The sequence below is a fragment of the Pipistrellus hanaki genome (genome assembly GCF_964339955.1).
Source record: "Pipistrellus hanaki genome assembly, chromosome: 3".
NCBI lineage: Eukaryota > Metazoa > Chordata > Mammalia > Chiroptera > Vespertilionidae > Pipistrellus > Pipistrellus hanaki.
Genome location: NC_140505.1, coordinates 95,817,420 through 95,829,731, shown reverse-complemented (window position 1 = coordinate 95,829,731; position 12,312 = coordinate 95,817,420). Strand labels below are relative to the sequence as shown.

Below are 12,312 nucleotides of genomic sequence, written 5' to 3'. Positions count from 1 at the left end.
AACTGCATCTTGACCAAGAGCACTACAGATGTTTTTTGCAGCCTCACTTGCTTTTCTTCCTAATTGGAACTCGTAAAGCATGCAGTGCCGAATATGCTCTTCATCCGCCATTTTCTTAGCCCTAGTTTTGCAACAAAAACCAAACCAAACACAAACTTTTTCAAGCAAAACTTGTTAATTGCACTTCACACGTTCTGTAGATACCACGTGTTTGAAGGTTATGTCAATACAAGTCAACGACAAGCAAGATTTTAAACGAATGTTTAAAAATGACATTAATTATTACTAGACCCGATAATCTGGCCACTCAGTGTATATGATAGCTTTAAGGAGTTTTAACCCTTAAGGGATAAAATTAGAAAGCACTCACCTCTCCAAGATAGCATATCTGTTTATGTGCAACTTCAACAAAAACTTCTATTATAAGATTGACAGTCTCGGGAGTATTTTTGTAAACTTCCATCAATCCAATGCAATTGGTAAGGAAGTCCATTAAGAAATTAAAAAGGATCGCCACGTTGTCAATCTGGGTAGCCTCGGCAATGCCACATAGGGCCTCTAGGGTGGCAGTGATTTCCTGCTTGACCTCCTCTTGCTGGCACATCTGCTGAAAGTTTTCCTGATTTATCACCCTTAAGAATCGCTGCTGCAACGGCTGAAGAACCTATAAAAATAAAGCATGGATTTTCTAAAAGCCTACCTTATTTTTTTCTTTATCTTTATTTCCTCCACTAAGAAAAAGTCACTTTCCAAAACATTTTTAACCGCTGGAGATAGAAAAAGCACAGAAAACAAAGAATTCTGAACCATACATCATATTCCCCATTTTGAGGATCATCACAACTTCTGCGTGAAGTAGACATTACCTCACACCTGTTAGAATGGCTGTTATAAAAAAGACAAGAGATAAAAGCTGGTGACGACATGGAAAAAAGGGAACCCTCCTACAATACTGATAACTTTGTAAACTGGTGCAGCCACTGTGGAAAATAATATGAAGGTTTCTCAAAAAATTAAAAATAGAACTACCATATGACACAGCAATTCCACTTTTGGGTACATATTCAGAGGAAATGAAAACACTAATTTGAAAAGATATCTGCACCCACATGTCCATAGCAGCATTATGTACAATAGCCAAGACATGTAAACAGTCTAACTTTAAATGTCCATTGATGGATGATGGATAAAGAATTCTGTGGTGTATATACATGATGGAATACTATTCGGCCATAAAAAAAAAAAAAAAAAACACACCCAAAAATATTTTCTATTGAAACAACATGGATGGACCCTGAAGGCATTATACTATGGGAAATAAGTCAGACAGAGAAAGACAAACATTGAATGATTTAAATTATAAGTGGGAGCCGGGACCGGTTTGGCTCAGTGGATAGAGCGTCGGCCTGGGGACTGAAAGGTCCCGGGTTCGATTCCGGTCAAGGGCATGTACCTTGGTTGCGGGCGCATCCCCAGTAGGGGGTGTGCAAGAGGCAGCTGATCGATGATTCTCTCTCATCGATGTTTCTAACTCTCTATCCCTCTCTCTTCCTCTCTGTGAAAAATCAATAAAATATATTAAAAAAAAAAATTATAAGTGGGATTACTAAAAAAACACAAACTCACAGAAAACCTTTTGTCGTTTCCAACAATAGGAGTGAGGGAATGGGGGTTTGAAAAAAGGTAGTCAAAAGGTACAAATTCTCAGTTATAAAATAAATATAAGCACTACGGATGTGATATACCATCAGTCACCAGCTTTTTGGACCTAGTGGACCACGGGTTGGCAACCACTGTGATATACAACATGATGACTATATATCACATAAAAATGCTGTTATGAGAATAAATCCCAAAAGTTATCACAAGGAAATTTTTCTTTTTTTTTTTTTGTATCTATATGAGATGATGGATAACTGACCTTATTTCACATTGTAGATAAGTCAACCCATTATGCTGTACACCTTAAACTTATACAGTAATGTAGGTATGTCAATTATATCTCAATATAGCAAAAATTGTAATTCATGGAAAAATATATGTGCATGCTATCATCTCTCTCTCTCCTTAAAGCTAAATTACTTCCTTAAGTAATTTAGCTTTAAGGAGAGAGAGAGAGAGAGAAAGGAAAACTCACAGAACAACAACTTCAATGCCATCCACAAAATTCAACCACTATCCTCATCTCTTTCCAATAAAACAACAAACCTCAAAATAGAAACTGACACTATGTTCTACAGCACATGTGTCAAACACAAGGCCCGCGGGCCAAATCCAGCCCGCCAGGCCTTGCAATGTGGCCCGCACCGCGCTGTCATCACTGCACTCCGCTGTCAGTTTATGACACTGTCAGTTTATGACTGTTCAGTAAACCATTCGGCTCGCGATTTAGGCTGGATTTTAGATTTTGGCCCCTTCTCTGATTGAGTTCGACACCCCTATTCTACAGGAATAGGCAAAAGTAATCTTACAGTTTGAGTACACAAAACAGAGTTTATTTTTATATTATCACTAGTGGCCTGGTGCACAAAATTCGTGGGGGGTTCCCTCAGCCCAGCCTGCATCCTCTCCAATCAGGAATCCCTTGGGAGACATCCCTCTCACAATCTGGGACCGCTGGCTCCTAACTGCTCACCTGCCTGCTTGCCTGATCGCACCTAACTGTGTCTGCCTGGCCGCCTGATTGCCCCTAACCCATCTGCCTGCCTGCCCGATCTCCCCTAACTGCCCTCCCCTTGTTGGCCTGATCTTGCCCCCAACTCCCTCTGACTGCCTGATCTTGCCCCCAACTGCCCTCATCTACTGGCCAATTTGGTTCTGATTAGTCAGTTTCTATGCCAGCCAGTGTCAAAAGCTTCACCTCCTAGGCAGTCATTGGCTACTCACACTTCACCCAGATTTGGTTCTGATTGGTCGGTTTCTATGCCAGTCAGCATCTCTGGGCCTATCAACAGGTCCTGATCAGAAAGGCAGGGCTGATCAGCAGCCCAGGTGGAGGCCTGGAAAGAGAGAGGCAAGTGCTGATCAAAAGCTGCCACAGAGGCAACAGATCAGTCCCTGCTTCTCTCTTCGGGCCTCTCTCTGGCCCTGGTTCAGCATTCAGTGCAGGGCACCATGCCTGCAGCAGAAGCAGTCAGCGCTGATGCAGGACTGACGTCCGGTTGGGAGAGCCTTGGTGGTTACTGGTCATTATGACCCAGAGATTTTATATATTAGGATTTATTAATAATTGTATTATTTTCCATATGAACAACTATAAACCTACTTTTGCCCCACCCTATATAAAGGCCTATTTTAGACTGTGCAGGATATGCTACCTCTTGCCCAACTACTCCATCACAACTATGCTGTCATTCAGACACAGCGATGGACAACATGTAAACAACTAAGAGTAATTGCATTTCAATACAACTTTGTAGGAAAAGATAGCATGCTAGATTTGGTCTGTGTGCTACAGTTTTCCAACTTCTGTTCTACAGCGTTAAGCCCAATAAAAGCACCTTCCTGCTTTTCTCCCTTTCAACTTCTCATAGCATAGAACATAACTATGGATACTCAGTCATGCCCTAAGTATAAGAGTCAATAGACATATTCATGAAGGTAATACCTTAATTCTGTTTAAAGCTGTATTTATAACAACACAATTATTTCAACTAAAATACATGGTCAGCCTGGTTTTTCTGGTTCTAAAGTTACAACTTCCTAATGTCTGCCCCATTTAGTCTCAATTGGTATGTTACATACAATGCTAAGTCTTGGCTCCCAATTTAAAGCTTATTATGTGAGGCAATGTCCATGGTGGCTACTATAAGTTGAATTATGTCCCTGCAAAATTGGTGTGTTGAAGTCCAAATTGGGAGAAACTCAGAACATGGCCTTAAAGAAATAGGGCTATTTTCAGATACAATTAGTTAAATTAAGATCAGGTCATTATTACAGACCCCCTAATCCATTACAACTGGTGTCCTTATAAAAAGGGGAGATTTGAACACAGGCAAGCAAACATGGAGATTTTCATGTGAAGATAAAGACAGGTGTTGGAGTGGTGTGTCAACAAGACAAAGAATGCTGAAGATTTCCAGCAAAGCCCTGGAAGTAAAGAGAGGCGTGGACCACATGATCCCTCACAGCCTCAGACATAACCAACCCTTGGACACCTGATCTCAGACTTCCTGCCTTCAGAACAGTGAAACAATGAATTTTTCTTGTTTAAGCCACTAAGTTTGTGTTACTCTGTTATAGCAGCCTTAACAAACTAATACAATGGTTTATTCGTATCTCCTTGTTCAAAACAAAAAAACATTTCACTGATTCTTAATGAAGAACTAATATACCACTTCAGATTCTCATTTGGGTTGGGGAGAAAAATATACCTAAACTGCAGAACACTGCAGAATATTGATAATTAATATTCAATGTCATCACAAGCAGATACGAACAAATCATAAGATGATATTTACAAAATAATAAGCTTCAACCTATACATTAGAAGGGAAAAAATACAGAAAAGCAATGACCAATGTTTATATCTCCAGGGACTGTTTTATGGCAATACATAGATAAAACAACGAAGTTCCACCAGAGGGTGCTATCATTATCAGGGGAACTGTTACCTCAGTCCAATACTGTTGTTTGGTTTCTGTGTCCATCTGTGCAAAACCTCCCAGGACAAGGGCCTTCATCAGCGTCCTCTGCACCGGACTGGACAGAAAACTCAGAGGGGGGCTTCGGGTCGCAAACTGTTTAGCTAAATTCCACCAGTTTTCACACTGGATTACTAGGTTTGCCCTATGGGCAAAAACAACAAAAGAAAGATGTACCACTTAGACTGTACGTAAACTAAGTAAACAAAATGGAAGGTGCCTGGATTTAATTAATTTTATTTATTTAATTTTACTGATTTTAGAGAAAGGAAGAGGGAGAGACAGAAATATCAATGGTGAGAGAGAATCATTGATCAGCTGCCTCTTGCACGCTTCCTACTGGGATCGAGCCCACACCCCAGGCATGTGCCCTGATCGGGAATTGAATCATGGCTTCCTGGTTGATGGGTTGATGCTCAATCATTGAGCAACATTGGCCAGGCTAGATTTAATTGATTTTCAAGTAAATGGGGCATAGAATTTAGAGGCCCACAAGCTTGCATTCAAATTCCATTGGCAATCTGACAATGTAAAATGTATTTAACCTCTCTTATTAATCAGTTTCCTGATCTGTAAAATAGGGATTACAGTAATAATAACAACCTTACATTTCATGGCCGAGATTGATGATGTGAATAAATGGGATACTTTTTTTTTTCCTTCTTTTTAAATGGGATATTTTATATGAAATGCTTGGAAAAGTACTTAGTATATTGTAAGAAATCGGTAAGTAGTAGCCAATGACAATAGTAATAACTATATTCCTATGCAATAAGAAAAAGAAAAATATTTCCAGAATCTGTTATAGAAAGTTAATTACTAAATTATCAGTTTTTCTCATCTTTATAATGGGATAATACTAATAGGATACCTAAAAAATCAAATGAAACTATTTTATAGTAAAGTTTTTAAAAACTTTAATGCATAAATAAATTACTAAATTAAATATTTATGGTATTCATAAGATACTTTCATAACGAATCCTGGAACAGTCAATGCAACCTTCACTTGTAACACAGGGAAACCCTGTTTGCACTTGTAATAACATGACACTGTTTTTAAACACACCGCTCCAAAAATGCAGGATCTACCTAGACCTGAGAACCAACTGTTTGTCATTTGCAAAGTATACACTAAAAAGCAAGCTCATTAGACACAGACACATAGCCTGATTCTTACAATCAGCTTACCTTTCTCTTCTTTCCACCAAAGTGACAAGAAGCTGCACAGTGTCACTTGCAAGGTCCTGCTCACTACTCCACACCGAGAGATTGCTGATGACTTTCTGTAAGAGGTAGCCAATAATCCACTGAGAACCCTCAGTATCTGCTCCAAATGCTGTACTGAATGGTAGACTTATCTTAAAGAGAAAACCAATATTTTAGGTCAGAAAGAATAATCAGCTAAAAAAAAAAAAAAAAAAAAAAAAAAAAATCCAAAGAAAAATCAAGCTGAAATCAGCATTTAAATATTAAGTGCTAAATAAAAATTCACATCATTTTATAAATTCATATCTGTAAATCCAAAAGAGACATCCTCAATCCACTTAATGTTTTCCAATGTGATTTTTATTTTATTTTATTTTTTTATTCCAAGTTACAAAAGCAAGTCTGATCTCAATATAGCTGCTCATTCACCCCAGACTTTGCCTTTTTATGTACCACAATATCCTTGAAAGGCAAAGGGTCCAGGCTTTTCTTTCTGTTCACAAGTTTGGAGCTCTTTTCCAATGTGATTTTTAAAAATGTATCTTAATTGCTGGAAGTATTAGCCAATGTGATTTTCCTGTTCACTTTAATTGTTGTTATTAACACACTAACATGATATTTACACAAATTCAAAGAACATAAGTTAATCCATTCTCAAACAGTAATCTAAAATTTAATATTAGTTAAAGTACACTGAATTAAAGGATGTGCTGTAAGAAAAGTTATTAAAATAGCATGCCATTAATGCAGTTCTCTTCAATGTGGAAAATGTTCAGCTCTTAGTCACATTTTGATGATAAAATCTCCAAGAAAATGTTCTCATTTCTATAATTGCCATAATCATAAATCCAGATGAAGTTAAATAGTTTTATATTCTGACCTGATCATATAGCTTCTCATCCACCAGGAGATAAGTCTTTGCCCAGCGTTTTAGAAACCAAACAATATCTTTGCCCATTTGAGGGCTTAGCAGATCAGTGAGATCTGCTCTTATTGCTCGAGACTCAACTTCCGAAACTCTGAGAACGGCAGATAACAGCCTATGGGTAGAAAAAGAAGTCATTATTCTTCGTTTATTAGTTAATTTTTTCATAAAAGTCCTTTTTTTGTTTCCCAACTCTCTGGATTTAGGCCAGATTATACTTGAAATTTTCATTAATAAGGCTGTAGACAAATGTCCTACTTTGTTGCTGATCTTTCAGAAAGCAGCAATCAAGACAAAGAAATGGAGAGGAGTTGTACCTGCATTACTATATACAGAAATTTTTCAGATTCAAAATGGAGAAATACATAAAATTAAAAGTTCAAAGTAGCCTTGGCCAGTGTGACTCAATTGGTCGAGCATTGTCCTGTATACTAAAAGGTTGCCAGTTCGATTCCCCATCAGGGCACATGCCTGAGTTTCGGTTGCCAATCAGTAGGCAACTGATCAATGTTTCTCTCTCAAAAGAATATTTTTCTTTCCCTTTCCCTCTCAAGTCAATAAAAACATATACAATAAAATAAAATAATAAAATAAAATTTCAGAGTAAATGATAACATTTTCGGCACATCATCATTACTTAACAGTGTCATGATTAACATTGATCATTTTATGGTGCAGGTCTGATAATAGGATTATCCAGAATGTTTTGAATATTGAGTCCTGTCTTTAAATCTGATAGTCGTGCCCCAGCCAGATGGCTCAATTGGTTGGAGTGTCATCCTGTTCATCAAAAAGACTGCAAATTCGATTCCTGGTCAGGGCTCGTACCTAGGTTGCAGGTCTGATTCCCAGTAGATATGCTTAAGGGAGGCAACCAACCAATGTCTGTATGTCTGTCTGTCTGTCTGTCTGTCTCTCTCTCTCCTCTCTCTCCCCTCCTCCCCGCCTCTTTGTTTCTCTCCTCCCCCCATTCTCCCCTCTCTCTTACAAACACAAACATGCATATCCTTGGATGAGGATTAAAAAAAAATCTGGCCGAAACCAGTTTGGCTCAGTGGATAGAGCGTTGGCCTGCGGACTGAAGGTTCCTGGGTTCGATTCCGATCAAGGGCATGTACCTTGGTTGCGGGCACATCCCCAGTGGGGGGTATGCAGGAAGCAGCTGTTCGATGATTCTCTCTCATCAATGTCTCTAACTCTCTACCCCTCTCTCTTCCTCTCTGTAAAAAATCAATAAAATATATATATTTTTAAAAAATCTGATAGTCCTATTCATTTCCTATCAAACTTGATTCTTAATGTTATTATAAAATTAAAATCTTACTAGAAAAATCACGTACATGGTGTATGCAATGTCCTTTCCTATATTACATAACTCACAACACAGCATGACGTGCAGATAAATAAAAAAAGCATTTGTTTCAGGATGGGATTAGCAGAACATATAACTAGACATGACATATATTTAACTTGCCTTTAGTTAAACGGCAAAGAAGCAAAGATTTAATTGAAAGAACCCATTGCTATACCATTCTGTGGTATCAGTGCTAAGAAAGGGGCATTAATCACAGGAAGTCTGGCCATTACTTCCTACCACTCTCAAGATAACTGAACTGTATTTTTGTGATGAAATCAGACATTTCAGTTCTTTATCCAGCTCGATGCCCCAGAAATACTAGATACTACTGACCACTCTGCCCTTTTGAAATGTCTTCCCTTGTACCACACTTTACATATTTCCCCTAATTTGTTTCTTACTCTTCCTCAGGTTATGATTTCCTCTTCTCCTCTGATGCCCTTCTTCTTTTAAACAGTTTGTTTCTAAGGTTCTGTCCCTAGAACCTCTTCTTTTTCACTATATATACTCCCTGCACCACCAGTGTTCAAACTTTAAAAAAGTTATTTTAGGGTGCACGTAAACAATAATATCATGACAACTTCACAATACATTAAAATTTTCCTATAACGATAAATAGTTTTGGTGAGATAGAATTTGATGTTTTAAAGAAGCTGTTCTTCTCTAAAACAAAGAAATCTCATTAAGACATCTAGAATTTTTTTAAAAAGAATAAATATTATAATTTTCAGCCTAATAGAATCTGAAATAGCTGGAGTAGCCATTTAAATTTATGCACTGGAATTTAATTACCATACTCACCACCATCCATTTGAAAAATAAACAAGTTTTTAACAGTTGGACACTTTACATTGTTTCTTTAACTCCTTAACTTTTTATTTCATTCCCCTGCAGATTATTATTCTAATATAATAAATTTTCTATTTATTTTATTAATCACACAATATGCTTCTCTGAAACAAATGTCTAGCTACTAAATATAATTTTATATAAAGTGTCTTCTGTATTGAGTTATTACAATACTTAGTAGTCCACAATTGCACAAAATATCAAATACACATTTAAGTTATTAAACATAAATGTTTAAATGAGATTAATGTAGCAGGGTTTTATTTTTCAAAATAAGTTTATGCACCTGTTTAAAATATTTCTTACTACTAGAATAAGACAGAGTTGAATATAATTCGGCTCCTGTTTTGCATTTTAATAGATAAAAAGACTGAAAACTCATTCATGTAAGGAAATTGAAGGCATTTTGAAAATAACAGGGCCCTAAATTATCTGAACTTCTGCAAGTTATATGCCAAAAATCACTAGAGCTTTATCACCAAAAACTATTTTTAATAACATAATAGCTGACAGATTTATTAAGTAATTCTTCAGTGTTATTTAAAGCAAAGGACTGGAATCCTCCTGACTTATAAAATTACTGGTTTACCATTATTCTAGTCACTCAATCCTAATACCACACTATGTGGAACTCTGTAGGTTTCTACACACCTGCCAACCCATCACAGTAAGACTTGGAATGAGGAAGAGTTTTGCCCCTTTTTTGTAAAATGGGAGCAAGGTCAAGAAGAGTACCACAGGAAGATGAACCCTGGGCTCCGGAGCCTGTCCTCATTCCTGCCTCTCCTCACCGCTCTTAATCAACCCCAAAGTTCTCAAGAGCTGCCCCTGAAACACCTGCTGTCCATATGCCCTTTCCCCATCTTCACCCCACTAATGGAAATGCTTCCTAACTTACCAGCATCCTTTATATCCAGCTTCTACGCTGCAATCTTCTAATAAAACAATCTGATTAGCTCACTTCCCTGTTTCAAACCCTTTCAACACTTTTAATCCAACTTCATTGGCCCTCCCTATTCTCCACCTTCAAACACCTCTCCCCTCCTCTCACTTCTGGGCTCTTTGCTAGGCTGCTGTCAATGCCTGGAATACTATTGTCCTTCCTCTTTATGCTGCAAGTTCCCATCCATCCTCCAACTGTCAGTTTAAATGCCACTTCTTTTGAGGAGCCCTTCCCTTGGTCCTCCAACATTACTCTATCACCCTTCTATCACATTCTCAAAGATAAAACAACTGAAAACATTACAATGTTGTTTTAGTTGTTGCTATCCCAAGATTGATGCCCTGGTCCTACTACAGTTTCTTCAGCGTGCTATCTGAACATATTTTACATTTCAGACAGCATTCAGTGTCCTAAATAACCCAGTCTTGGTATTATGGGAAATATGGGAATACTTTCTCAATTCATAAACCAGAAATCAGCACAGTGAGTCAAAGTCTCCCTGAATTCAGAATAACTATAAGATTGTTCTCCTCAGTACGGGGTATGGCGGTTAATCTCACCAGAGTGGCAATGCTTAAACATACTAAGTACTTGCCGTCCTTGTTTATATCAAGGCTTCTCCAAGTTTTATCTTCTTTCATATATCAGATTTATAAGGTATCTATCACTTGAGTCATCTACCCATCAACTCAGAACTTAATAAACAGTATAAATTACAAGAGCACAGCTATAGAGTTCATATTACCTAATCACAGAATCTGTTCTGTTGTACCCTGGGATGGAAGAAGCCTTTTCTCCTGGAGATCCCAAAATTTGAAGTGTTGTATTAATGTCAACTTCAGATGAATGCTTAATGGAATATTCCATTATTTCTGGAGGTATTAGCGGAGTCTCTCCCTGAGTATCATCAGCTAAGAGGTAGCCTTCAGTTTAAAAAAAATTAAAAATGAACACTTAACAAATCTACATTTATCAAATTGCACTATAAATGTTTTGTTTTATTTGATTTACATACATCATATAAATTGATGTAAATGTAAATTATAAATGTAATATGTTATATCAAGTTTGATGAGAAAAAACTTTCTATTTCTAGATAATTAACTCAAAAAAAAAAAAAAAACACAGGAAAAACCAAAGGACAAGTGTTTTATTCAGCAATTTTATCACTATACTGACATGTAGGCCTTTTAATTTACTACCTTTTAGTAATTTTCAGTAATATATTCTGTAAAGTTAGTAAGAATGCTACTATTATCTACATCAAAACTCAATAGCCTTTTAAAAATTAAGATTTTCCCTGATTATTTAAAATACAGAAATACTAACAGTATGGTTAAAGAAGAAGACTCTAAAAGTCAGACTGCCTAGATTTTCATACTGGCACCAAAAATTAATAGCAGTCTAACCATGGGCTAGTTCCTTACAACTCTTTAAGTCTCAGATTCTTCATTTATAAGAGGATAATAATAATGACAATAATAATAATACCTAAAAATAGTACCAATTCTGTGGGTTACAATGAGCTCTACATAAAATATTTGGTATGCAATTGGCACTGAATACATGTTAGCCAATATATATATATATATATATATATATATATATATATATATATATATATATATATATATTTTTTTTTTTAATGCATCTGTAGCTGTAACATAACAGTTGTTGACAAATTCATCCAATACTATGTATGGACTATTATTTTAAATACATAAAATTTATTTTTAAGGCTTAAACTGCTCAGCTGGCAATTACATTTTTAAAAAGAAATAACCAACCAACCTGTAACTAAAATAAGCCAGTGAATATCTTCATATAGCTCATCAAGTATTTTGCTGTCAATGGTGCTTGAACCAGGTGAAGCAAGTAACTGCTGCTGATGTCGCTGTAACTGACCATGGAGCCTTGTTACTCTTTCTTCTAATAAACTAAAAGAAGAAAAAATAATAGTTTCATAAAGTTTAATAAGCAAAGACCTAGAATAACATAATTTCCATATATTAACATAAATTAAAATGTTGCACAAAAATATATATACAAAATTATTATTATTATACGCAATTGTTCTCACAGCACTACAGAACTGTGATTTATCATTTATAACAAAATTAAAGCCCTAACCGGTTTGGCTCAGTGGATAGAGTGTCGGCCTGTGGACTGAAGGGTCCCAGGTTCAATTCTGGTCAAGGGCATGTACCTTGGTTATGGACACATTCCCAGAAGGGGGTGCGCAGGAGGCATCTGATCGATGTTTCTCTCTCATCGATGTTTCTAACTCTCTATCTCTCTCTGTTCCTCTCTGTAAAAAGTCAAGTAAAAATATTTTTAAAACAACCCACACAGAATTAAAACAGGGCTTTAAAAATAATCAAGGTTTA

General features: G+C 36.6%; 1 protein-coding gene across 2 annotated transcripts in view; it reads right to left on the bottom strand.

Annotated features, from left to right (window-relative positions):
* Positions 1-12,312, bottom strand: part of XPO4 (exportin 4) — a 129,265-nt gene that overhangs the window by 13,755 nt on the left and 103,198 nt on the right. For both annotated transcript variants that reach the window (XM_084878548.1, XM_084878547.1), the window contains 6 exons: positions 11,717-11,862; positions 10,671-10,848; positions 6,732-6,891; positions 5,834-6,003; positions 4,614-4,788; positions 371-664 (listed from right to left, as the gene is read on the bottom strand). In XM_084878548.1, the coding sequence (XP_084734674.1) occupies positions 371-664; positions 4,614-4,788; positions 5,834-6,003; positions 6,732-6,891; positions 10,671-10,848; positions 11,717-11,862 (1,123 nt within the window). The remainder of the gene's footprint in view (positions 1-370; positions 665-4,613; positions 4,789-5,833; positions 6,004-6,731; positions 6,892-10,670; positions 10,849-11,716; positions 11,863-12,312) is intronic.